At 44.6% G+C, this 25,095-nt stretch overlaps 2 protein-coding genes and 1 pseudogene across 4 annotated transcripts; 2 read left to right on the top strand and 1 right to left on the bottom strand.

Moving 5' to 3' along the window:
• Window positions 1–4,738: 4,738 nt before the first annotated feature.
• LOC136499982 (protein DJ-1 homolog C-like) lies at window positions 4,739–10,673 on the bottom strand (annotated as a pseudogene).
• Window positions 10,674–14,959: 4,286 nt separating this feature from the next.
• Window positions 14,960–20,568, top strand: LOC136499151 (bZIP transcription factor TRAB1-like). 2 transcript variants are annotated; one of them, XM_066494845.1, is made up of 4 exons: window positions 14,965–16,347; window positions 16,591–16,662; window positions 18,566–18,595; window positions 20,360–20,568. In XM_066494845.1, the coding sequence occupies exons 1-4, from the start codon at window positions 15,454–15,456 to the stop codon at window positions 20,432–20,434; spliced, it is 1,071 nt and encodes a 356-aa protein (XP_066350942.1). In that variant the 5' UTR covers window positions 14,965–15,453; the 3' UTR covers window positions 20,435–20,568. The 2 variants fall into 2 exon arrangements, with proteins under 2 accessions (XP_066350941.1, XP_066350942.1); XM_066494844.1 differs by lacking the exons at window positions 18,566–18,595; window positions 20,360–20,568 and adding an exon at window positions 17,713–18,547 and having other exon boundaries at window positions 14,960–16,347.
• Window positions 20,569–23,090: 2,522 nt separating this feature from the next.
• On the top strand, window positions 23,091–24,781 carry LOC136499152 (uncharacterized). Of its 2 annotated transcripts, XM_066494847.1 has the most exons (6): window positions 23,091–23,312; window positions 23,390–23,478; window positions 23,555–23,598; window positions 23,694–23,988; window positions 24,176–24,259; window positions 24,336–24,781. In XM_066494847.1, the coding sequence occupies exons 4-6, from the start codon at window positions 23,770–23,772 to the stop codon at window positions 24,537–24,539; spliced, it is 507 nt and encodes a 168-aa protein (XP_066350944.1). In that variant the 5' UTR covers window positions 23,091–23,312; window positions 23,390–23,478; window positions 23,555–23,598; window positions 23,694–23,769; the 3' UTR covers window positions 24,540–24,781. The 2 variants fall into 2 exon arrangements, with proteins under 2 accessions (XP_066350944.1, XP_066350943.1); XM_066494846.1 differs by having other exon boundaries at window positions 23,390–23,598.
• The last annotated feature ends 314 nt before the right edge of the window (window positions 24,782–25,095 follow it).

A 25,095-nucleotide genomic window follows, 5' to 3' on the forward strand; every position in this document is an offset into this window, starting at 1 on the left:
TAATGCAGCAACGGTTGCAAACAACTCCTGAACGTAATGCATCAATTAAAGTAAAGCATTTAATTAAATCATTGCAAACCGGGAGAAAAATGCTCCGGGGCTTGCCTCTCTCGAAGGAGCTCGGGCGGTGATCGGGGCACTCCGGAAGTTCCTCAACGTCCTCCTCGTCGGCTTCTGGCACTTCCTGCGGCTGCACCTCGAACTGCTCCTCGGGCTCCTCGGGTATGACGACTGGGTTCTCGGTTTGCGATCCTGTATGATGCAATGCGCGTAAGTGATTATGCAAACGGTGCATCGAAGGAGATGAATGCAATGGATATGTTTAATGCAAGGTAGTCAACATCATCCAAGAAAATATACTACAAGCACATGTCATCTACTGCATTCTCTTCTACTACTAATATGTTTAAGTCAACACACCTTATCAAATGCTTCAAAGATACACCAAAGCTATTATTATTAACTAACCTTGTATTAAAGAGGATTATTTTATTTCCTTTTAAATTAGGGCTACAACAGCAATCTATATTTCTGGTGCTTATAAAAATCTGAGAAAATTACAGTAGCATGGTACTACTCTAATTAGACTACCATCAGATTTTCATGGTGTTTGAATGAGTGAATTAGCCTACACAAAAATCACAAGCTATGGCATGATTTTGTACATAAAAATACTTTGAACTGTGAAAAGTGTCAAACAACAGATTAGTATTTTTCCTAGGTTCTTCATAGCATATAATGACTGTACAAAAATTAGTCACATGCATGTTTTATACAAAGTTTGCTCTCTAGCAAAAATAACAAAAATCAGCCATTAAAGGTACTTGAACTACACCTCCAAAGTTTTCCACAGCACATGTCATGAAACATATTTTTCCTAGGAAGTACATGACATAAGAAGATTAACAAACTTGGAATCATATTTTTCTGAAGACTATAGATTTTTCTACATATTTTCAAGTTATCAGCAATATTCATGATTAAATAAAATTCTACAGCAAAGTATCTCAAAAATGACATGCACAATTTTTCCCTAAGTAGATCTGATGATAAGGAACCTAGCAAAATTTGTTTCAACAAATTTGGAGCAAATTTGAGTACCCAAACATTTTTCAAACCATTTCATAATTTCAAATAATAAAGAATAAATGAAAACAATTCATTTAAACGATACTGGGCCAGCCCGCTGGAAATCAGCTGGCCCACGGCCGTTTTCGGCCTGCGCGGCCCGAGCGCCAGGGGAGCGCAGCGGCCTAGCAGGGGCTTCGGCCCACGGCCGCTTTGGCCCAGCTCGGCCGAAGCGAAGGGAACACGCCGGCCGGCTCGCGGCGGCGCGGCTCGGCCAGCGGCCGGCGGCCATGTCGGCGGCAGGCAAGCGAGCGAGCGCAGGATGTCGCGAGGTTGGCGAATGCGAGCGGAGAAGCAGGGTGGAGAAGGGAGGAAGACGACTTCCATGGCGGCCGAGCACGGCGGCGCCATGGCCGTCGGTGGCGAGGCTCGGGGAGGCTCAACCTGAGCTCGGAAGGCGCGCAAGCGAGCGCGACTTGAAGGAGGGCGAGGCGGAGTGCTGCGGGCGCGCGAATTCGGCCGAGGTGGAGGAGCCGCGGCGAATTCGTCGGCGGGTGCGTGGGCGCGGCGAGGGCAGAGCTTGGGGCTCTCGGCTCTGGAGAGAGAGAAGGCAGCGCGGGCGGGAGTGAGCGAGCGCACGGGCACCAGCAGTGAAGGCGGGCGCGTGGGCGGGCGCAGGTCGTGGCTGCCGCGCGGCGGGCGACGCCGACGCATGGTCGCCACGCGGCGAGAGCTTCCTGACGCGGTCGTGGCGTGGCGCAGGCGACTGGCGCGGCGCGCGGGAGAAGGAGCCAGCGCGCTCTGGGCTGGGCCGAGGCGAGGTGGGCTGGAGCGGCGCGGGGGGGGGGGATTCGCTGGCGCGCTGGGCCGGCTTCGGCAGGCGGGCCAGAAGCGAGGCGGCGGCCCGCTAAGGAGGAAAAAATCCTTTTTCAAATATATTTCAAGGAATTTTTACATGCCATCTTTCAAATATTATTTTGAGCAAGAAAATGACCTCTTTTGAAAATGTACCAAAAATGAAAGTTGTTTAGAATTTAATTCTCTACAACTTTGCTTTTATGACCAAAGCCAAATTCTTTCTAGATTTTGAATTGTAAGATCAAAGTCCACGTTTAGCTCAAAACCCTAATTTTTGGAATTTATTTTTGAAGCCAAATTTTGAATTAATTTGAATACAAACATTGCTCCAAAAATTGAACTAAACATTGCTAGATGATTTACAATAGTAGCCAAACATGTTTTACTAACCTAGCAAACAAAATCAGGGCAAAACAATTCTAACAAAGATATGCAACATTCAGGTTTCACAACACGTTTCATATGTTTCGAACATGGATTCAATGTTATTTACATGATTAGGCATGTATGATTAGGATGCTTGATAATGCATGATATGTATGATTTGTAGTGCCTAAATGCAGGCATAACCCGGGGGGTTACAACAAAGTCCTAAAGTACTCTAAGTGTCTCTTCAACACCAAACGACACTTAGAATTAATCCATCCTTAACCTTATCATCCATCCTTTGAAAACCGAAACGATTTCCATCGTAGGGGCATGACCAACATGATTGCCCAATCGATCTCCATTACCGTGACCTAACTTAATTGTCTTTGCAAAACACACGTTAGTCAGAGTAATCACGTATTGTCATTAATCACCGAAACCCAACTAGAGACCTAGATGCTTTCACAGTGATCTAATGAAAATTTCTTTTTCTAATTCTCTTGGTTGTATTCTTAATTTTTGTAATGTAGATGAAGAAGAAGGGTGTTAACGTATTTGTATTGTGGGAGAAAGCTGCAAAGGCAAACGCAAAGGGAAAAAAACTCCACATCCACACCAAATGTTCATTCTGTTGATTGAGAGTAATGGAGCGATATGCAGTTAGCACTTGTGCCAGCACAGAATGATGGTGAAGCTCCCCAACTTGTGCCAATGCGAAATGATGATTTATTTATGTTTCGAACTTGTACTTTGGTTATTATTATGGATTTATTTTGACCATTATAACTTAACGTCTTGCTTCGAAATTTTATACACGTGGCATATCCAACCGCAAATTCCTGGCTCCGCCGTACCATGGCTTGCGACTCGCGAGCATGGCGGTACATTTTCCTGCACAAAGCTTGAGTGACCTGCACGAAGCTGTGGAATAACCTCGGGAGTTCAGGTCCTTTTATCCCTGTGTCCGCCTGTGGCCTGTCCATCAGGATGGTGAGCAACCAACTGCTTGCTCAGAACAGCAGCATGGTCCACGTTATTCTGAGATGGAGATTGGATGTGAATGTATTTACTGCTGTAGCAGAATGTGGATGTAGTTAATTGTGAGACTAATGGCACCCAGAATAATCTGCCTACAACAGGGTTCATATTCTGGATACATTCCTTTAGTTTTGATTCTACCAGGAGAATATAAAGAAAGTAGACGCAAAACAAGAGGAGCTACTGCTCTCGCTCGCGCGCGTGACAAAACTGTGATTACTGGTGTCTGACCATAATAACAACCAGTTCCTCTTCTGGTTGTCTACAATTGCAACGCTTTTACAGAAACTATCACCACTCTGAGATCTGGGAATCATATTATGAATTGATCAGGAGCACGACGCTTGCCTTCACCCCAAAAGTTAATCTTGCCAAAGCGTGAAGACAGCAAGCGAAATAACCAATTCTGTTATGCTAACTGCATTTCAAATTCAGTAACTGGTGTACTTCTTATAGTGACAACCAAGCGAGCACATGTCCCGCTTAACCCATCGAACTAAAACACACAATTCATCAGTAAAATACACAAACAAAGAGATTAAAATGACTTCCAATAAAATAACGCAGCGCAGAAGTTCGAATCTAATTAAATACTGATTCAGTTGTTAGCCTGCACTCCTGAAACCAGTTTCTGGGGAAGTCCGGAATTAGATTGCCAAGCTTCTCAGACGAATTCACAGATGGGAACATAGCAATATAGCATGATGGCAACATCTAAGGCTGTCAGAGTTCAAACCTCGGAAAATACAAACCAAATACAGGCACACTGAAGACAGTAAAGTTTCCTCTGAATGAACATAATCTGCATATAGCATACACTACATCAGTTTTAAGTTCTGGCAAATGGTTTTCATTTGTGTAAATTTAAAAACATGAGATTCCTCAAAGAAATCTTAAGTGCTGGAAGAAAGGGCACATGCATTATTTCAATAGTGAGACATCACCAAATTGTTGTTGAGCTTAAGTTACAGGTATATGTTCTCTCTTTTTTTTTAAGTGTATATGTTGCCTTTGTACAAAAAAAGATGTGTTTGTCCTTAAAAGTGTTCAGCCAAGAAAATATCGTGTGTGTGGAAACAAGTATTCATGTCTATCAACATCAAATAGAACTTACCAGTTAGCAACCACTCTGTCATTTATCCACCAATAAATCATATCAGGAAGCATACGAAATGACTGCCACTGAAGCTTCCCAGTGTAAATTTGGTCCATCCCAACATATATAGTGGATCTGGAGATTTCAGTCCAGCTGTCCAGAAATGCAACAATAGAACAATCTTTTGCTATCCCAAAAGAATCAGCCTCACCTTTTATCAGAAGCATAGCTAGCCAGATCTTCAATTACAGCCATAATGTGTTTCATTAATCCTTATTGCACATTTCGATTTTTCAGCAATTTTTGGGTTTAGCTCTTAGGGTACTCAAAAACTATTCCATTCGCCACAGCTTTGGCTCATCCATGGCCAAAAACTTTCCTGATGATAGCTAGGGCAAAATCAACAACTGTCCCAAGCCCCTTACCAGTGATCAAATTTCCGTCGACCACAACCTTTGCTTGGTCTATAATTTGGCACGTGAGCTCACTGCCTACAGCATGATGAGCTGTCACTGTTTTATCCTAAGGTTAAAAAAATCCAATGTCAATTTCCATTTCAAGGAAATATTGATGTGCCATGAGTTTTTAGTCTTAGAATTTCACCTCGAGTAGACCTTGCTGCTGCAGAACCTTCAGAGCAGAACAAACCCCACCATACATCCTGCCAGCTTGCATTTGTTGTTTGAGTAACTTCTTCAAAATTCTGGACCTGTGCAGCCGCTCAGCTCCAGCAGCTCCTCCCTGGATTATGAAAGATGCAACATATAAAAATGAAACAAGAACAATAAGCATATAGCTGCACACAATTAAACGGCATAAATTTAGTCACTTTTGCGAAGGGCGGGCCTGGTGCAAGCGGTAGAGTCTTACCGCCTGTGACCGGAAGGTCCTGGGTTCGAGTCGTGGTCTCCTCGCATTGCACAGGCGAGGGTAAGACTTGCCACTGACCACCCTTCTCCAGACCCCGCACAGAGCGGGAGCTCTCTGCACTGGGTACACCCTTTTTTAAAAAAATTTACTCACTTTTGCATTTATAAAGCCCAAATACTAAGTACACAAAAATAGTTTCAGAGCAAGATAGAGATTCATAATTGAAGTATACACATGATTTATCTGATAAATATATAAGAGTTAAATGCAACAGTAGTCCATCAACTTGTACCGAAGTTTCACTTAGGTCCATCAACTCTGAAAGTGAATTTTTGGGTCCATTATCTTTGTCAGTGGCGCATTCTTGGGCCATACCGCTTTGTTCCAGTTTTTTAACCGACGTGGCTGTCCATGTGGCGTCCAGGTTGGATTTGGCGGGAGTTTTGGCGCCAGAATGGTTGGTGGAAGAATGCATTTAAGTCCTTACCTGAGTTACTAAATGGCAACCCATCCTCCTGTCTCTCTTCCTCACTCTCCACCGGCTGACCAAATCGTTCCCCTTCTCTCTGTGTGCTACCGCCGGCGCCATTCACCATTTCATCCACGAGTATGGAGGTTGGATCCAGTGCAGCAGCTTCAAATCCGCTGACATCAGTTGGTATACCACTGATTATTTGCAACCGATTGCAATCGGAGGCGAGTGGTACGCCGGGTTTCAACGAAACCATGGAGCAAAGGAGAGGTGTTCTTCTGTTGTCCAACCCACAAGGTCAGTGTGGATTGTGTTCCTTGTGATTTCCTTCATTTTTGCTGTTTTGGCGCACTGATTTTGGATTACCACTTCGCATTGGTGATGGATCTGGTTTCCTGCAGCCCAATGGAATCGGGTGCCCTTTTTTTCTACTGGAAGGATGAGTACGTTGCATATCTGGAGCAACTGAGAAGAGAAGGCAAGTTGGTTGATGATTTCAGTCAATGTTAAGGACACTGGTGCAGATTCGAACATAAATAAAGCAGCAATACTTGACACTGGTGGTGACTCAAATATTAAGGACTCAATAGCTGGTGCTTTGACTGAGATAAAGAAGCTGGTTGGCTTGTGCAAAGTGCTGGTTGGCCTGTGCAAAGTTGCTTGCCTTCTCCAATTATGTATCTTGTTTGTGCTTTTGTTGCTGTTGTGTGCCATTCTTGTAAAGAACTGAATGAATGTTGTTTGTAACTGAAGGAAGGTCATTGTAACTGAAATCATTTGTGAATGAAACCATATGTTTAGCATACTACCATAACCAGCAAGCAAATTAGTCTGACAATGCACATTACTGCTGCAAATTAGTCTGACAATGCAAATTACTACTGCTGTCCCCAACCATTCTATCTAGGTAGCACTTAGAGTTGCTGCTATCCAAAAGCTATCAGGTAAGCTGTTGAACAAAAGTTAGCGGTGTAGTGGCTGATATACAAAAGCTGCTAGCAGTTAAGTTACTGCTGCATAAAAGAAGGAAGCAACAGACAGTGTTTTGCTGCTTTACAAAGGATTACATATCACACATGCATGAATTTAGTTTTCAGCTTCAGTTGGAGCCTTCTTCCTCCCACCAGTAGCCTTCTTCTGTAGGTGTAGTTCTTGTGCCTTCATGGTTGCAATCCTTTTTCTCCCAGATTTAGAAATTGTGGTTAGAGGCACAGGTCTTGCTTGCTGGAACGTTAGAGCTAATGAAAGCTGAGTCAGGGGAGAGGTTGGTTCACTTGTATCCTGCTCTGGGTTGACTGCAACATAAAATTATTTCAGTTGAATATAGCTATTGAAAGGCTAAGATGGGGCTGGTGACTGACCTCTTGTTCCATATGTGATACCATGGTGGCACTGAGTTGGCTCATCAAAGGAATAGTGGAGTCTGACCACATAACCACCTATACAATAGTGTGCACAAAAATATCAGTACACAAAGTACCCTTTTCACATAGAGCATGGCAAAAAAATTTAATAGACCTGGCTCTGTATTGGCCCATCATCATCCATCTCTTCTGGTTGGCGTCCTCCTGGATGGGCTTGTTCTTCTGGTTGGGCATTGCTTGTCTGCCTTGGTGGCAGGACACCAGCCTTTCTCAAGGTACATCCCTTTTTATTATGGCCTGCATCTCCACAATATCTGCAGTGCATGGTGACACCATGTTTTGACAATCTTGGACCTTGGGGGCCTTGAAACTCATGTGGCTGCTTCTTTCTGGACTTGGGAGGCCTGCCCACCTTCTTGTCATAAATAGGAGGAAGTATTTCTGTTGCTGCCACCTTGTCCCATGTACTTTTGTCCCTGCATGGTCTTATATGTTGTCCATAAGCAAGTAGGTAGGAAGTAGTGGAGTAGCATTCTGGTAGCACAGATTCAGGTGCAACTCTTTCATGCCTCAGACAAGAAATGACATGTGCACATGGAATTCCAGTTAGGTCCCATCTTCTGCATTCACACTTTTTCTCCTTGATATCCACAATGAATTGGTAGTCTCTGTCCTGAACCTGGAAAATACCTTCTCCAGAAGGCATAGAATAGCATGTGGATGCCCACTCTGTGTTCTTGTTTAGTTCTTCCTAATCTTGGGACAGGTGTGTCCTAGCCACTCTTCTCCCACCTCCTAAGTACCTCAACCGATTCAAAGAGCATACCCACCTTGAATATTGGATTGCCCACATCCTGGTCTCTAAAATTAATGAACCTCAAGCCTCCTTCACCTTCTCCATCTGAGTCTCGCAGCTGCAAATCTTCATCATCAAGTTGACATATCATCAACAATACTGTGAATTTGTTTGCCCTTCTGTGCCTTCTTCCCTTTCTGTACCTCTTGCCTGTGGCAACTCCCTCATCTGGCACTTGGTCATCCACACAATCTTCTGACAAATCATCATCATCCTGATCAATTTCATAGTCTGAGCCATGGAAGTCAGAGTCATCATCAGTCTCACTGGGAGATCTCAGATCGCAATAGAACTCTGGAAGTTTTTCACCTTGTTTACTGGGAACTCTATCAACATTGCGAGGGCTCAGACCCTTGGGCAAGGATGCAATTGGGTTTACAACTAGGTCATCCCAATCTAGCCCACTGATAGTGTCATCATGGTCTAGATACAGAACAAAATTCTTAACCTTGTGCACTAGTGAAGCCATCACAATTGTGTCTGTATCTGTACTAATTTCTCTAAGTCCTTGTTCAAAAGTCAGTCCTGGTAGCAACCAATAGATCTTCATTACTGGATTCCTTGGGTAATGCAACTTAAAGGCTAACTCATCAAACCACCGGGAGACCATGTAGCTACTTCACAGTGATCGAACCAATTGACCCTTTCATGAGCATAAGCTTTATCAGAACCTTGACCAACAAAGTACCCACCATGGTGAAACCTCAACCGTGAATTCTTCTTCATCATCACCTATATTATGAACGTACGAACACATCAGAAAAAACCCACTACAAACCCCACCCGTCACCCTCAAAAAAATCACAAACCCTAACAGCAACAAAATCATGATTTTTCGTATCTAAGCTCAAGCACAGCCAGAGAACAACAATCTACAACCACTGAATCCAAGGATTTTGGCATCGATACAGTACTTACCGTAATTGGGGCGGTGCATCCCCTTTTCTACGGAATGTAGCCACCATCTTCTGGATTCTGCGAGATCAGCGTAGGAAGGCGCAAGCGGGAGGCGGATCGGATCTGAACTCGGTGGCAAATCGGCGCCGCTCGCCGACGGCCACCGCTCGCCACGCCCACGGTCTCTCCTACCCCTGCGAGCTGCACCTCCTTGACGACAAGACGAGTGGGGAACGCAAGCGGGAGACGGATCGGATCCGAACTCGGTGGCGAATCGGCGCCGCTCGCCGACGGCCACCGCTCGCCACGCCCGCGGTCTCTCCTACCCTCCTTCCTTCTTCTGCGCCACGGTCTCTCTCCTACCCCTTCGAGCTGCACCTCCTCGACGACAAGATGAGTGGGGAAAGAACTGGAAGCAGAAAAGTCTAGAGGGGGCTGCCTACAATTTTACCCAATGCCCTCCACCTCACATGACGAGCAGATCTTATTGATCCACCTGGACGCCACATGGACAGCCACGTCGGTTAAAAAACTGGAACAAAGCGGTATGGGCCCAGGAATGCGCCACTAACAAAGATGATGGACCCAAAAATCCACTTTCAGAGTTGATGGACCTAAGTGAAACTTCGGTACAAGTTGATGGACTACTGTGCATTTAACTCAATATATAAACATTGCTATGGACAACCGATACGCTGAGATACAACAACACTGAAACTAAACCGTCTAAATGGAACTGCTAAATCTCAAAGATCAATGTTGCTATTACAACTGATTGTGATATACCATAAAAAACTGTAAATGACATCTAAAAGCCCAGGTGCTGTGTAAGAATGCAAGAATGAAGATTCTCTTGTTTTAAGCTTTGTTCAGTTGGATCCTTTCATAGTAAATAGCTTATTGCTAATATACACCTTTATTAACTCCTGTACAACATGGCATGCACTTCAGAATGGCCTTACTTTTGTTTTTATCAATAACATGACATCATCAAGGAATAATATGGGCCGGTGGGGACAATTTGTCCCACGTCTATGAATCAATTAAATGGTAGATATATTGTTGAAATGTGTGTCACCATTTATGATCATCCAAATAAAAAGATGAACTGAAGGAGACCTTACAGGAAGAATGATTAGATCATATATTGAATCATAGGCACTCATAATGCTTTTATCAGCAACATCTTTATCCTTTGAGATCCAAGAATAGTTGGAGATTTTTCAACTGACGCTAATACCACATTTATCTTTGCCCGTCTTAAAATATCACCAGAATTATGATCTCCATCTCTTCAGACCCATTTGCAATTGGAATAAGAACCTGTTTCCGATGTCAAATCAACCTCAATGTGTTATAATAGAACAGCCAACACTCCAGCAAAATATAGGTGAAGCCAATCATATCATTCCATGTAATGTCCATGGGATATGAGTATGACTGGAATTCCCTAGAGGACTAGATATAATAAAAAACAGCAATCCAGCATTTGAGGAGGAACAGAGAGATCAATTACATTAAGTATAGCAGACCAAATTGTACAGTAATTTACTCTGATGTAGTTGATTTTTAAAGATAAAAAATTGCCTAGATTCAAATTATATTTTCATTTAAGCATGATGCCCTCCACATTGTGACATAAAATCCTTGGTAAAGGATGAACCCATGTATAAGATGATGAAGCATGCAGTTTTAAAGGTGACTTACCTCAGGATTACGATCAACAGACCACTCAAATTCATTGACTTCTGCACTCCTTTCAAGATCGTCGTGAGTTTGTGCCATCTATAGGGTAATATACAAAATAACCATCAGCATTGATAAACAAAAACTGAGTAGTTTGAGTAGATAGTAGGCGTGAACAAACTGAATTTAAGGGGAGAAAACAAGAATGAAAAGGACGAATTATGTGTCTTAGATTTTATTAATTTAAGCTAACCCATCCGCAAGCCCGCTAAATGCCGCAATTGCAACCCAACAACCTAGACGGTTCTATGCGGGCCAGGCGGGCCAGCCCATGGATCCTGGTGGCGCCACACCCGCATCGGACCGCGTGGATGAACTGGTCAATGGGGGAAAATTGCAACGAGTGCCTTCTTCCTTTGGTGAGCCCCTTTTCAATCGGTCAATCCTAAGATATATCTTTAGAATCAATAGAAGAAAAATTTACAATGGCAACCTACTGTGTGATGAAAACCGTCAGTTAAAATAGCAGACTGTGTTAGTTTGATGAAGAGATACATCAGATTTCTAGGATCATGATCAAAATAATATGATTATGTGGTATTAATCTCTTATTGTAGGCTCGTAACTTGGTTTTTTTTTTCTCTTTCTTTAGTCTAAATACATAAGAGGTTGCATGTCATTTCATTAAGAGAGAGCAAACTTAGGGTTTCTAAATTCTTTGGTTAGGTTATATCTTTGGCTAAATCTTGTCATGTTCGCCAGGTGCTCAAACAATATATTTCTATTGTTGGATCCTTCGGATAGGGCATCGGCATCTTGCTCTACATAAAATCCTTACTTTGCATAAAACTGTTGTAGGTTGGCAAGAACCGGATGAAAAGTACATTGATCCAACCTTTTTATAGCGACGGTGCCAAGAAAAGTCATCTAGACCCACATGTCGCACACATGATCACAAGATAACTAGATAAGCATACATCTATGATGACATAATATCGACACATCTTTATATCCACCCGAGCTTGGGTTCGACCTTGCGTGAACACCACGTTAGCTCTCGTCACTACGAGATTGCACAATAAACATGTGCCCTTTGCATATCAATTTAGCCTATCTTATTGTTCTATCCTCTAGCTAGTTTTATCTCTCCCCTGTCATGTAGGGTATGCTGTATCGTGTCCACAACGTATAAGTATCATGTCCGCACGTATAAAAAGATTTTTTTAGAAGCAAATTGGGAAATAAGTAGTTTAGATGTGGTATTAAGAGGGATTATCTTTTTATATTGGCAATAGGCTTACGTCTGTGTTACTATATTTTTTTTAAACAATTTACACTTCAAATATACAGCCTGTTCGGCTGGGACTGAAACGATCGTATACAATCGTGGATTATTACTGCTAGCTGGTTTGGTGTGAGAGAAAAATACTGTTCTGAAAATTTACGATCATTTACAAAACCAAGCGAACGAGCTGATACTAGCTTTCACTGTGGGAATCATATAGGAGTGATTGGTTACTTGCACTAGTCCTTAGTCTACACTATGCTTTATGTAGCAAAATCCAAGCCAAATATATGCATGTTTGCCACATAAAAGTTTTGTTTGGTAAAATTTTTGCTTAGTTGCAAACATCATGTTGCATGTTTGTCACATACTCATGTTTAGTAGTGTTGGATGGTGGTGGGAAGGGAGGAGATTCCATTTTTTTTTTGGCCCATCGGTTTTTTGCAAATCTTCATTGTCTAATAACAAATTTGACGTGCTATCTAATTCAGGTTGAGCACTATATAAATCTGCATAAGGATCTCTGCAGTAACTAAACATGAATAAATTGTACTACACAAAGCCGAATGTAAGGGGGTGTTTGGTTGCTCCTCCTAAACTTTAGTCGATGTCCCATCGGATGTTTGACACATGCGTGGAGTATTAAATATAGACTAATTACGAAACTAATTGCATAGTTTGCGACTAATTTTACGAGACGAATCTTTTAAGCCTAATTAGTCCATGATTTGACAATGTGGTGCTACAGTAAATATGTGCTAATGACGAATTAATTAGACTTGATAAATTTATCTCGTGGAAGTACCGGCGGGATTCTGTAATTTGTTTTTTTATTAGTATCCAAATACCCTATACAACATCATCACGTAACACCTCCTAAATTTTATTTACTAGATCAAACACCTGAGTTAATACAATCAATTAAAGGCAACCGTATCTTATATTAACTGCATGATGTGAGACAAATTAAACTATTAATAAAGATTAGAATTGATGTGATCCAACGTTTGTAGTAACGGTCACGGCTCACCACCCCGACCTGCCAAAATAAACTATTCGCAGCATCTTTGATCTGTACTACACCGCATGTGTGTCGTACCTCGTCGTTACATCGTGGAGCAGCCTTTCGCTTCGAGTTTGTCTACCTAACTATGTGTTTTAAGTAATTTTAACACATAGACCCTCGTTCAGCTGATCTGAAATTTAACTTGTTTGATTTTTTTTTAGCTGAAACAGTATTTTTCTCTCACAACATTTCAGCCAGAACAGTGTTTTCAGCCAGGTTTCAGTCAAGTTTCAGACCAACGAACGGGGCCATAATTTTTTTTGCACTATAACATTAAGATCCAACAGCCTGCACTCTACTTCTACCTCCGGCCTTCTTCTACCTTCAGACAATCATAAGATCACATATCCACAAATCACAGATCACAAGAAACATTTTTTCTATAGAAGGACAAATCATAGATTCGCCGCCGCCACCGCCGCAGGTCGCGGTCGCTGCAGGTAGCCGCCGCCGGCGCCCAGGCTGCTCGCCTCCGCCTTTGCCTCGCTCGACGCTTCCTCCCAGGCTGCTAGTCGTCCGCTCGTCGGAGCCGCATCCGCTCACTCGCCGCGTCCGCTTGTCGGAGGCCGCGCCATGCTCGCCCGCCGTGTCCACTCGCGGAGCCGCGCCATGCTCGTCCGCCGTGTCCGCTCGCCCGCGCTGCGCGTTCACGTGCCGGTGTGCGCTCGCCCGACGGCCGCCGTGCTCGCTAGCTCGCGTGCTGGTGCTGGTTTCTCCGCTGCCGCGTGCGCTCGCCATGTGCGTGCTGGGCGTGGACGCCGGCGCCGACGCCGGTGGTCACCGGTGAGAGATAAAAAAAATCCATATATTTTTAGTGCTAAGGCCTTGTTTAGTTGGCGAATTTTTTTAGGAAATGGTACTGTAGCACTTTCGTTGTTATTTGACAATTAGTGTCAAATCATAGTCTAATTAGACTTAAAAGATTCGTCTCGTAAATTTCGTCTAAACTGTGTAATTAGTTTTATTTTTTATTTATATTTAATGCTTCATGCATGCGTCAAGATTCAATATGACGGAAAATTTTGAAAAATTTTGCAAAATTTTAGAAACTAAACGGACACTAAAACACACATATTTCTGTTCGCATCACTCCAAGGTCATGCGCGAGTTCCCATCCCGTTGCACATGCTGGCATAGTGGCATATGAACTCTCGGTTGGAAATGAGATTGGATGTCTACATTGTGTTGTGTTATTCTCAAAAATTTAACTGCCCGATTTTAGGTAGAGTTTTCGTACATATATTTGTATGGGTGAGTGTACGTGTGTTGGACGGCTTGTGTTATGTAATTCTAAAAATTTTAACTGCTCAATTTTTTTTACTGGTAGCTGGTAGTGGTACACTCAGTCTATTTATTTGTTGGTCCCACTGACAGCCGACTGCCGTTACGAAGCAAGAGAGAGGAAGAAAAAAAAAAGCACCCCATGCTACCCCAGATCTGGTTGGTACGATGCTTCCGTGAATGCGCCTACCCCGCGCGCCTGCCCACTGAGACCCACCTAGGACCAACTGATGCCTCGGCCCCATGCCGTCCTGGCCCACTCGCCGGCGGCACGGCCGCGGCGGCGCCAGCCGGGGTGGCAGCCTCGTGGGTGACTCCTGTTCTTGTCGGGGGTTAAAAAAAAAATGGCTGCCAACGGAGGCGCTGCCCACCACGTCTCGCGCTCTGATTGGCCCGACGTCGCAGCCACCGGTTCGAGCCTCGGTGCGCCGCCACGTAGTACTCCCTACGCCCCCCGCACTCCACTCTGCCTAGCCTAGGCCTTGTTTCGTAAGTTTTTTCACTCCTCTATCGTATCAAATCTTTAAACATATGTATAAAGTGTTAAATATAGATAAAAAAATAATTAATTATATAGTTTAATTATAAATTATGAGACGAATCTTTTAAGTCTAGTTAAATTATATTAGATAATAATTATTAAATACAAACGAAAGTTCTACCATATCAAATACTGATTTCTAACCTTAATGTAAACAAGGCCCTAGCGCTCCCTCCCACCGGATCCTCTGCGACCTGCGACAGGTGCAGCGTGGCAGTGGGTGTGCCGTGTGCGGGCGCGCAGAGGATCCGGGCGAGCTCGGCACTATACGTACGCACCGGCGCCGGGAGGGGACACCTGTCCCCCGCCGCACTCTGACCCCCGCCCCCCGCCGCGCGAGACGAGAGCGCCCGCACCAAGGCGAGCCGAGGCGGCGAGGCGAGTAGGCGAGCCGGACAGGTAGCGGTAGCGGTAGCGGCTGCCAGCGCCAGCCTCCGCCCACCCAACCCCACCACCACCACCAGTCCACCACCACCACCACTAAGCCGAGGGCGGAGGAGACGCACAGCACAGTCCGGTCCCGTGCCTTCCAATTCGGTCGTCCCCACGCATCGATTGCGCCCGCGCACGCGCCCGGCACTTGGCGCTTTGCCGTCTTCGACCACCCGCAAGCAACCTATATAGCGCGCCGCGAATTCCGTCCGGCTTCCTCGTCGCCCGCCGCGTCGTCGCGCCGCAGTGAGAGGAGGAGGAGGTCAGGAGGGCGATGGATCTCAAGGACGGCGAGAGGAGGGGGGTGGCGGGGCCGGGCCCGCTGTCGAGGCAGGGGTCGATCTACTCGCTCACGTTCGACGAGTTCCAGAACACGCTCGGCGGGATGGGGGGAGGGCTCGGCAAGGACTTCGGCTCCATGAACATGGACGAGCTGCTGCGGAGCATCTGGACGGCCGAGGAGAGCCAGGCCATAGCATCGGCGTCGGCGTCCGCGGCGGGGGCGGGGGCGGGGGCGGCCGGCGACGGCGGGGCGGCGCTGCAGAGGCAGGAGTCTCTCACCCTGCCACGCACGCTCAGCGTCAAGACGGTGGACGAAATCTGGCGGGACTTCGTGCGGGAGGGGCCGCCGGGGACGGCGGCTGGCGGCGCGGAGCCGCAGCCCAACCGACAGCCGACCCTCGGGGAGATGACGCTGGAGGAGTTCCTGGTCAGGGCCGGGGTCGTCCGTGACAACCCTGCCGCGGCAGCTGCTGCTGCTGTCCCCGCGCAGCCGGTTGCTCCGCGGCCGATTCAGGCGGTAAATAATGGCGCCTCCATCTTCTTCGGCAACTTTGGGGGCGCCAATGACGCCGGGGCTGGAGCGATGGGGTTTGCGCCGGTGGGGATCGGGGATCAGGCCATGGGTAACGGGCTGATGCCTGGGGTGGCTGGGATGGCAGGTGGTGCTGTCACTGTGAGTCCGGTGGATACGTCGGTGGCCCAGCTGGATTCTATGGGCAAGGGGAATGGGGATCTGTCATCGCTGATGGCTCCAGTGCCATACCCCTTTGAGGGAGTGATAAGGGGAAGGAGGAGCGGTGCGGGTGTGGAGAAGGTCGTGGAGCGGCGGCAGAGGAGGATGATCAAGAACAGGGAGTCTGCAGCTAGATCCCGTGCCCGTAAGCAGGTCACACCCTTGTCCTGAATTCTTGCATGTGTTGTATAAGTAGTACTAGCTATTTCCTATTGCAAGTTGCTGTTCTAAGATTCTGTATTACAAATTCTGGTAAATCAGCACATTGGCCTTGTATGCCCTGTCGAAAACGATGGATATTTGATAAGGTAGTAAGATAGAGGCACATCTGGCCTAGCATATCACATATGCAACTTCAACACTTGACTTGTTGCTTATGTCTGTTATGACCTGTAGGCTTATACAATGGAGTTGGAAGCTGAAGTTCAGAAACTGAAGGAACAAAACGCAGAGTTGCAGAAGAAGCAGGTATATACCATGCTGTACCATTTCTATACAGTTAAATAGTATTTTCTGTTACTTATCAGAAAGGGATTCTGATCGCATTTGCACGTCTGGCCCAATGCTAATTGCAGCAGTTATTTCACAGATTTTTGGTAAAATAACATGTTTAGTTCTTTAGTAAAGTATTTACAGTGATTTTTCCTAAAGGGTTGGAGGTTGGGTACAGAGGATTGTTCGCTTTGAATAGTTCTACTTTTAAAAAGCTAAATTCCTTGGTGAAGTACGTTTGAACAAGTGTTGTGTAGGATCTCTCTGAAACAATTCTTTTTTTTTTTGCTGATTTTCACAATTGATATGAACACGAATAAATTGAAGAAAAACTTGAGAATATAAAATCGTTTTAAGAATTGAAGTGGATTTTTTATTCAAATGATCAAACATTTTAAAAGAAGTAGCACTCTGAAAAAAAAAACAGTTGCAGAGCTGGGCTTTAACTGAAGAACTTAGTTACGAAGTGAGATTAAAACATGAAATTTCTCTTTAAATATATATAGATCTTGAACTTCAGTATCTCTTGGAGTTGGAATTCATTTTAGAACTTCAGCTATCATACAGTTTTATCGTGCTTTTTGTTGAACTTCTACATAGCTTTTAATTGTTAGCATGCTTTAAGGGCTGCACTTTCAATAGTACTTTGTCTGGAACAGTGGAACAACATGAGATTGCACATATGTGTCTTTGTTTCTCTTTCCACCAGGTAGACCTTGTCCCTTGTGTTCTGTCTACCGGCCCATCCCAATCCCAAATTGTTTTGCCTGAACTCCATCCATTTGAGTGAAGTAATAAAAAATGATGCACGGACCAACTTTTTGCCTCTTTAATATAATTTCAGAGAAGGGAAATATCGAGGGCCTATTTGGATAGGATCTGGGGCAAGTCCTCGAAATAGGGTGTGTGTGTGTGTGTGGGGGGGGGGGGGGGGGGGGGGGGGGGGGGGGGTGAAGTCCTATTTTGATGGTCTTATTCTGTCCTCTAAAATAAATGGTCCACAATTGGTGGACGGTTTTGGATCAGGCACCCAGTGTGTCGAAGAGAGGTTTACGCTCGCTGATCATGCTTGTTTGCTGGGAAATTTGGAAGGAAAGGAATGCGAGGGTTTTTGAGCACAAAGAATCCACAAATGCGAGAGTGCTACAAAAGATTAAGGATGAGGCATGCCTGTGGGTCGCGGCGGGAGCAAAGCACCTTAAGTGACTACTCCAACATTTTTGAGTTTTTTTGCACTCTTACAATTTTTCATGTGCAGTTTTTTTTCTTTCTGTTTTGGCCTGGTGCAAGCGGTAGAGTCTTACCGCCTGTGACCGGAAGGTCTCGGGTTCGAGTCGCGGTCTCCTCGCATTGCACAGGCGAGGGTAAGGCTTGCCACTGACACCCTTCCCCAGACCCCGCACAGAGCGGGAGCTCTCTGCACTGGGTACGCCCTTTCTTTCTGTTTTGGCCTGCTAGCTTTGTTGTTGCTGTTGCAGCGGCTATTTTTCTCTCTCTCTGTACAGTGCCTGTCAGGGCTTCCCTCCTTTTTAACATAACAGGCAGCTCTCCTGCCAGTTCGTTTAAAAAAATCCTCCAAAATAATCTCCCAAAGTAAAATGGACAAATCACCATTCACTGGTGCTGTTCTGCAAAGTTTGAACTATGGTGCTCTAATTACTAGTACTTGTTAATCGGGAATTTGGAATGAACATCAATTCTGAACATTGTTATGCCTTATTGAGTGTGGTAGATATATCTTTCAGTAAACATTCTTTGCCCTGCTGCAGCTACGTTCAAAATTCCTATCATTGTCATTCTTTATATGCATCTCTCTGTGGATGACATTAGCACAATATTGTCGGAGTTTCCTAATCTTGTTTGTTTTCTTGAATCGCAGGAAGAAATAATGGAGATGCAGAAAAACCAGGTAGATTTTTGTGTTAAACTTCCATTATTGATGTTCCTTTTTCATGGCACACTAAAGATGGATGCATTCCTGTTTTGAAATAGTGAATTTCAGTGTTTTCACTTATCCAATTGGAGAACTAATGGAAACTAGGTTGCTATGCTGATTTTTTTTCAATATAGATGCATTCTTCCTGACATTAGTTTAACTGATGTGGTGGATTTATGTTTGCTTGTCTATCGTTGGATTTTCCGTGCATATAGAAAATGGTGTAGCTGTTGTATTACAAGTTTTAAAAATATGAACTCCATAAAAAATAATAGTGTTTGTCCAGGAAGTTGTATATATAGACTGTTTTTGCCTTAATTGACCGAAGTCAATCAATGTAACTTCATTACTAACTGGAATCTATCAGGGAGAACAAGACCGGTTATACATTTTAAAGGGGGATAGATAACTTGTAACTAAAAAGTGATCGTAAGACCATAAGATATGCATTTTAAAGGGGGCTAGGAACAGCAGTTTGGACTAATACCTTTATGCAAGGAAATACCTTGTATAGTTGGCGGGACTGAGCCGCCTCAGTTGTTGTATTTGAAGAGGAGAAAAACACCTCATCAGTTGTTACACCATAGGTATACCAAGTACCTGAGAGGTGGCTGCCTTTTGTGAGCCTTATGAATTATCATGCAATTCACATTATCATTGAATTTCACATTTGTAAGGTACTGATAACTGAGACCCACATGTCATCCATATGTGGTTCTGCTGGTTAAGGGTGATTGACTTTTATGCCAGACATACCAGCTCATGCCAATTAGTATAGTTGTCTGATAATATGTACAAATTATATATGTGCAACTTCTTTATAATGACTTCAAAAAGTGTACCGTCTACCGTTACGATACAAGTGTAGTTCTCTGAAATTTGCGCAGCACTGCATTTCAAATAACTAGTAAAAGTATCATATTCACAACTTCCATAGTGTTATGTTGTCCTTGAACACGCTAAATGAAAAAAAAAATCAGTCAAGTGTAGTGGACTTTGAGTTTTTAAACATTCTGTATCTCAGATTCTGTAATACCATGAATGTAGATGTTCATTGCTCTCCTTATCATATGTCAGCTGTACCAAAAATTGCATAATGTTTGGTATGTTCCATGACACTGAATAAACGTTGGTCTACATTGGCCTTAGTTATAGCTTCTTCCTTCTCCCTCTTAGTTTATTAGGAGTATATGTTACACGATGTTCCAGTGTAGTCATCGAGAGTTTAGGTCACCTTTTGTTTTGTTCACCTGAAAATATTTTAATATCCCACTAACTTGAATACCTTATGCAGCTAGGAGGTTTGATATATCCATAAGCTTCTTACATGCATAAAGCTTTGGGTATATCACACGCTTTATTATGTTTTGCTGATTCTTAAAAATAGCAGTGCATGGTTTCGTCCATGTATCCTGGTAAGTGGTAAGGTTATGGTTATCACATTAACTAGAGTAACCTAGTTGTTTGGCTAGCAAACCTTGTGAATATAATTGGTCAGATGGGGCATGGCTCTCGCGTGGGCTGAGTGTGAAAGGCTGAAAGCCATATTCCATGACTGATACGATTGTGTGTGTTCTGTTTTTTTCAGTTTTTTTTTTCTTTCAGTTCCATCTACTGTGCAAGTGTGCAGTAAGTTTACATGTGTCGGCTTTCTTTTCAAATCATCTGGTACATATATTTGCACATGATAAAGTTGTGTTATTTAGATAACTGATCACAAAACTTGTCTCCGAACAGGTCCTGGAAGTGATCAGCAACCCATATGCACAAAAGAAGCGATGCCTGCGGAGAACATTGACAGTTCCCTGGTAACTGAGTTGTTGATGATCGGACTTGACAAGATATTTAACACTATGGTACTTGTACATATCTTCAGGATTTGGAGAACCCAAATTTCTGTTGTATATTAGCGATCAACAGAGTCGAATGTACCCGTGCTTAACTTTCTTATCCTGTCACTATGCCTCCTTTCTGAAAGTCTGTTAGATTTATTGCACTTCTGCGCTCTTGTGCTACTTTACTCCCTGGTGAGCGACTAGTACCTGTGGGGTTTCATAGGAAGATTTTTTTTTTTTTTAAGGGCAGGCCTAGTGTAGTGGTGAGAGCTGTCTCACTGAGTTATTAGGTCGCAGGTTCGAAGCAGCCTCTTCGCATATTTTGTAGGGGGAAGGTTTGCCTCGGTCTTTTTCCCTGACCTCACTCATGTGGGAGCACTGGGTCTGTCCTTTTTTTTAGGAATAGGAAGATAGACTGAATTTTTTATTTTTTAGCCTTTTTTTTGAATTTTTTCACAAATATTCCTCTGGACCCTTAGCTCGGCGCCATCATTGCTGGCGCCGAGCTTACACGTCTCGATGCCAGTGTTGCTGGCGCCGAGCTCTTGGGTTCGAAGCAGACGTGGCGGTGATTTGGCAGGTAGTTCGGCGCCAGTAACCCTGGTGCCGTAGATCTTGGCGCCGCCGAGCTCGACGTCGTAGATCTTGGCGCCGAGCTCGGCGCCAGGGTTACTGGCGCCAGCCTGTCTTATGTATGGGCCCCAATTCTCTCTCTTGCTCTCCCTCTCTCGCACCTCCATCGCCTCGCCCGAGTAGCGCACCGTCGTCGCCGCCCGCGCCCTCTCTCGCCCTCAGTCGTCTGCGCGCTGGCTGTCCTTGCCCGAGCCACCACCGTGCCCACGTCGTGCTCGTGCCTCGTCCGACGTGCCGCCTGCGGCTGCCTTGGCCACGCCCCGCCGCGCCGACGTCGTGCCGCCCACGCCCGGCCTCGTCCGCCGTGACGCCCGCCACCGCCGGCCTCATCCGCGCCTACCTTGTCGGCCTCGCCGCGCGGAGCGCCGGGCATCCCGCATCCGCCGCGCGCCACCGCCGTCCTCGGCCGCTCCACCATCGGCTTGGCTCGTCGGCCTGACCCACGCCCGGCGTCCGCTGCGACTCCGTCGTCGGACAGATAAAAATTGTGAATTTGCAATATGTGTACTTAGTTAACTTTGATTGTAGTGTAGTAGTTTTGGCATTTGGTATTTACTAGTTAATGTGATAACTCAGATAGTTGATTTAGTTAGTGATCTAGTGAGATAGATATGTAGATAGATAGAAACATAGATACATAGGTACATAGATATAGTTAGATAGTGACTTAGATAGGTAGTTATATATTTAGTTAACTAAATAGGATCTAGCTATTTAGTGAGTACACTGTATCTATGTATGTAGTTATTATCTTATTTACTTAGTTTGTAGTTAGAAAGTACTTGTTAGGTACTATCTATCGTCTAATTTGAACTAAAGGACATGTGTTTCGTTACGTGTTTAAAATAGATGGACAACCTAGTGATCATTTATCATGAAGGTACCGTTGAAAGCGATCGCTATAGATATGTTGAGTTTGTTGACATGCAAAGCGTGCATGTGCTATTCAATGAGAAGCCATCGTTTAGTGAGATGGTTGCAAAGGCTCGGGAGGAGCTGCATTGCCTTGGCGATGATGATGATGGCATTGCAGTTGAGGGTGTACTACACCTAGGTTCTCCTCCCAATATCCTTAGGCAAATGATCCCAATTGGATATGCGGATCAGTGGAAGAACTATGTGAGATTGGCAATAAAGAGCTAGCTGCAATGTTTGGACATGGTTGTACGTCGGGTGTTAGTTGATCCCATCCCTCATACGGTTCCCCCACCAATGGGTCAACAGGCGCACTTCGACCTTCTGATCCCGGAGCCTAATATGGATGTGGAGGTTGCACCTACGGTTCCCGATGCTCAATCTGCCCCCAATGAGGTAGTTGGTGATACTTGTCAGACTCATGTTGTTGTGACAGATCCTCCTCACGAGATCCCTTTGACACAGAATCATCCGAGTAAGTGTCTTAATCGCATGGTTATTGGGAGCTTACCGCCTTTCTTACATCTTTTTCTTTCATTCTTTCCTCATTTCTCTATTTATGTTGTAGGAGACATTTCTAAGAATGTGGATGTGCCCCCTGTTGCTGCGCAAGTGCAGTGTGGAGATGGATTCCGTGGCTCCAATAGTATTAAAATTATGAATGATTTGGAGCCATATGAGATGGCAAGGGCTCTTGATTCTGATGATGATTGGCCTGTTGGAGAGATGACAGAGAGTGATGTTGAGATGTTGAGGCGTATCTTTTCTGGCCGTCGTGATCCAAGAGTTCATGAGTTCAGCGATCTTACTCATTCCGATCAGGCGTGTGCAGAAGGATATGATGATGAGCTCCTAGAAGCTCCTGAGGCCGGCCCTAACTTGGTAATTGAGAATGGGAGGGTATTTAAGGACCTCCCTGCATTGAAGAGGTGATTGCAGGCATTTGCAGTGATACGAAAGAGACCTTACAAGGTCTTGCATTCATATGCAGAGAGCTGTTACACAGTTGTGTGTGATAAGGAATGCTGCCAATGGAGGGTTTGTGCAAAGAAGTAAAAGGTCACTGGAAATTGAAAGATCACAAAAGTTGTTGGACCACACAATTTGTGCTGACCATGTGCCAGTTGGCTTGTCTACCAGTTGGCCATCCCGAGGTTCTAGCTCCTCGTGAGTGGTTCCCAAGTTAGCCTCTACGTCGGCAGCTGACGTGGGGGTACCTTTGGGACCAGGTTAGGGTTCCTCACGCGAGGTTAGAGCGGGCGTACATTGAGTTCATGAATGAGCTAGACACGCTCACGGCGTCTAGTGTAAGTAAATTTTATTTCCCATGCTGGTTTAAAATGGTTTATTATACCATCTAACATTTTGTTTGGACATGTTGCAGGTGTCGTGGGAGCCATACGATAGAGAGGGGGCACTTTCTTTTCATTTGAGCAACATGTGTGGGTTCGACGACGACTTCTATAGGATGAGGTGCCCTCTAATCTGTTTCTATGTTGTCGTGTTCCACCTGCCAGATAGAGTTGCACGCTAATTTGGTGTGAGACAGGTTTGGCCAACGGCTCCGTTCTCGACTGACGTTGACTTACATAAGTAAGTGTTTTGCTATTTCAAATGTCTCGTGATGGTCTATTTCCATTAATATGGTGACATGTACATGGATTCAAGTAACGATGACATACGTGCAGGTTGGATCGTCAGAAGAACAGAAAGATTTTTGACTGGGAGAAGCACCACCAGTTCTACCTTGAGCAATGGGAGGAGATGCACAACAACGTGGACGAGAACAACGAGCCGCACACAAACCATGAGTTCAGGCGGTACCAAGCTTGGTACCAACGTGCGACACGTTGCAGGCTGAGGCTACAGTGGACAGAAGATGACTACGCCGACATCGAGTCCTCCGATGATAAAGACACGGCGTACGATCAATATACTCGTGCAGAAAGCCAGATGGAGACAGGACCAATCTTGGACAGAGTGGTAAGTCAATTGCCTTATTTTTCTACGTTAAGTTGCATACCAATACATTATGCGTTAGAGGTATCTATTTTAGTTAGTGACACCTTCTAGCCGTAGCATCCTTATAATACGTTAGATTGTTGTACAAAAGAACACAAAATCTGTTGCTATCTGTTTAGAAGTATTTTCACTGAGAACTTTGTTGCAGGACAATACCCTTAAATGCTCCATTAAAGACATTGAGCGCTTTCATCTGAGAGTCAGGGACGACGACACGCGCAGCTTCCTAGACGTAAGATTCAAAATATTATTTCAAACATATTATTAATACGTTAGATTCTTTCAGTTAACATAATTTTGTACAACAGAGGCTGTCACATCGGCTATGCCGTGTGATTGCTCGTTGTGGTTGCAGGATAAACACGACGCAAGACGTGTACGTTCCTCCCGCAGGCAGAGGAGACTTAGGTTCCTCTAGCCAAGCAGCTATAGGGGACGAGTACGAGGACGAGGACGACGATGACGACGACGTGGACCAGAGGCACGAGGAGCTTGGCCCCTCTCAGCTCTAGGACGCTCCCTTGACTCAGCCTACATAGCCTCTAGGCACTAGGCAACGTCGTCCACCTGACCCTTACACTTCAGGTACCAGTGCTCTTGGTCTCAAGGGTAAGGATATGACTAGGAGGCAATGAGGGTTTGTGGTAGATGTTAGTATGTACTATTATAGATTTTATAGTTACTTTCCTGTAACTATTTGGGACTGTATAGACATTGTGGACTATTTGGACTATGCAGGACATGTTATGTTGTTTGTGATGTTCGTTGTGGTTGCATTGTGCTCTTTGGACGATTAAATGTTTGGATTATATAATGATGTCTCTGTTTGTAACTATGGATGCTCCTGAAACAAGGGAAACTTTTGCGAATTTTTTCCGTGAATCATTATTCATACTACACTGCTAAAAAGGCACAAATGTAGTACATAGATTAAATATAAATTTATTATAACGTGTATAGTTTAATCGTATCGTACAGACGCTTCGCAGATGAATCTAGGCTTTTTCAAGTAACAGTGAACGAATCTAGGTTTTTCAAACAATGAAAATACACTTTTCAGTTACAAGG

This window comes from Miscanthus floridulus, chromosome 13 (genome assembly GCF_019320115.1).
Source record: "Miscanthus floridulus cultivar M001 chromosome 13, ASM1932011v1, whole genome shotgun sequence".
Lineage (NCBI taxonomy): Eukaryota > Viridiplantae > Streptophyta > Magnoliopsida > Poales > Poaceae > Miscanthus > Miscanthus floridulus.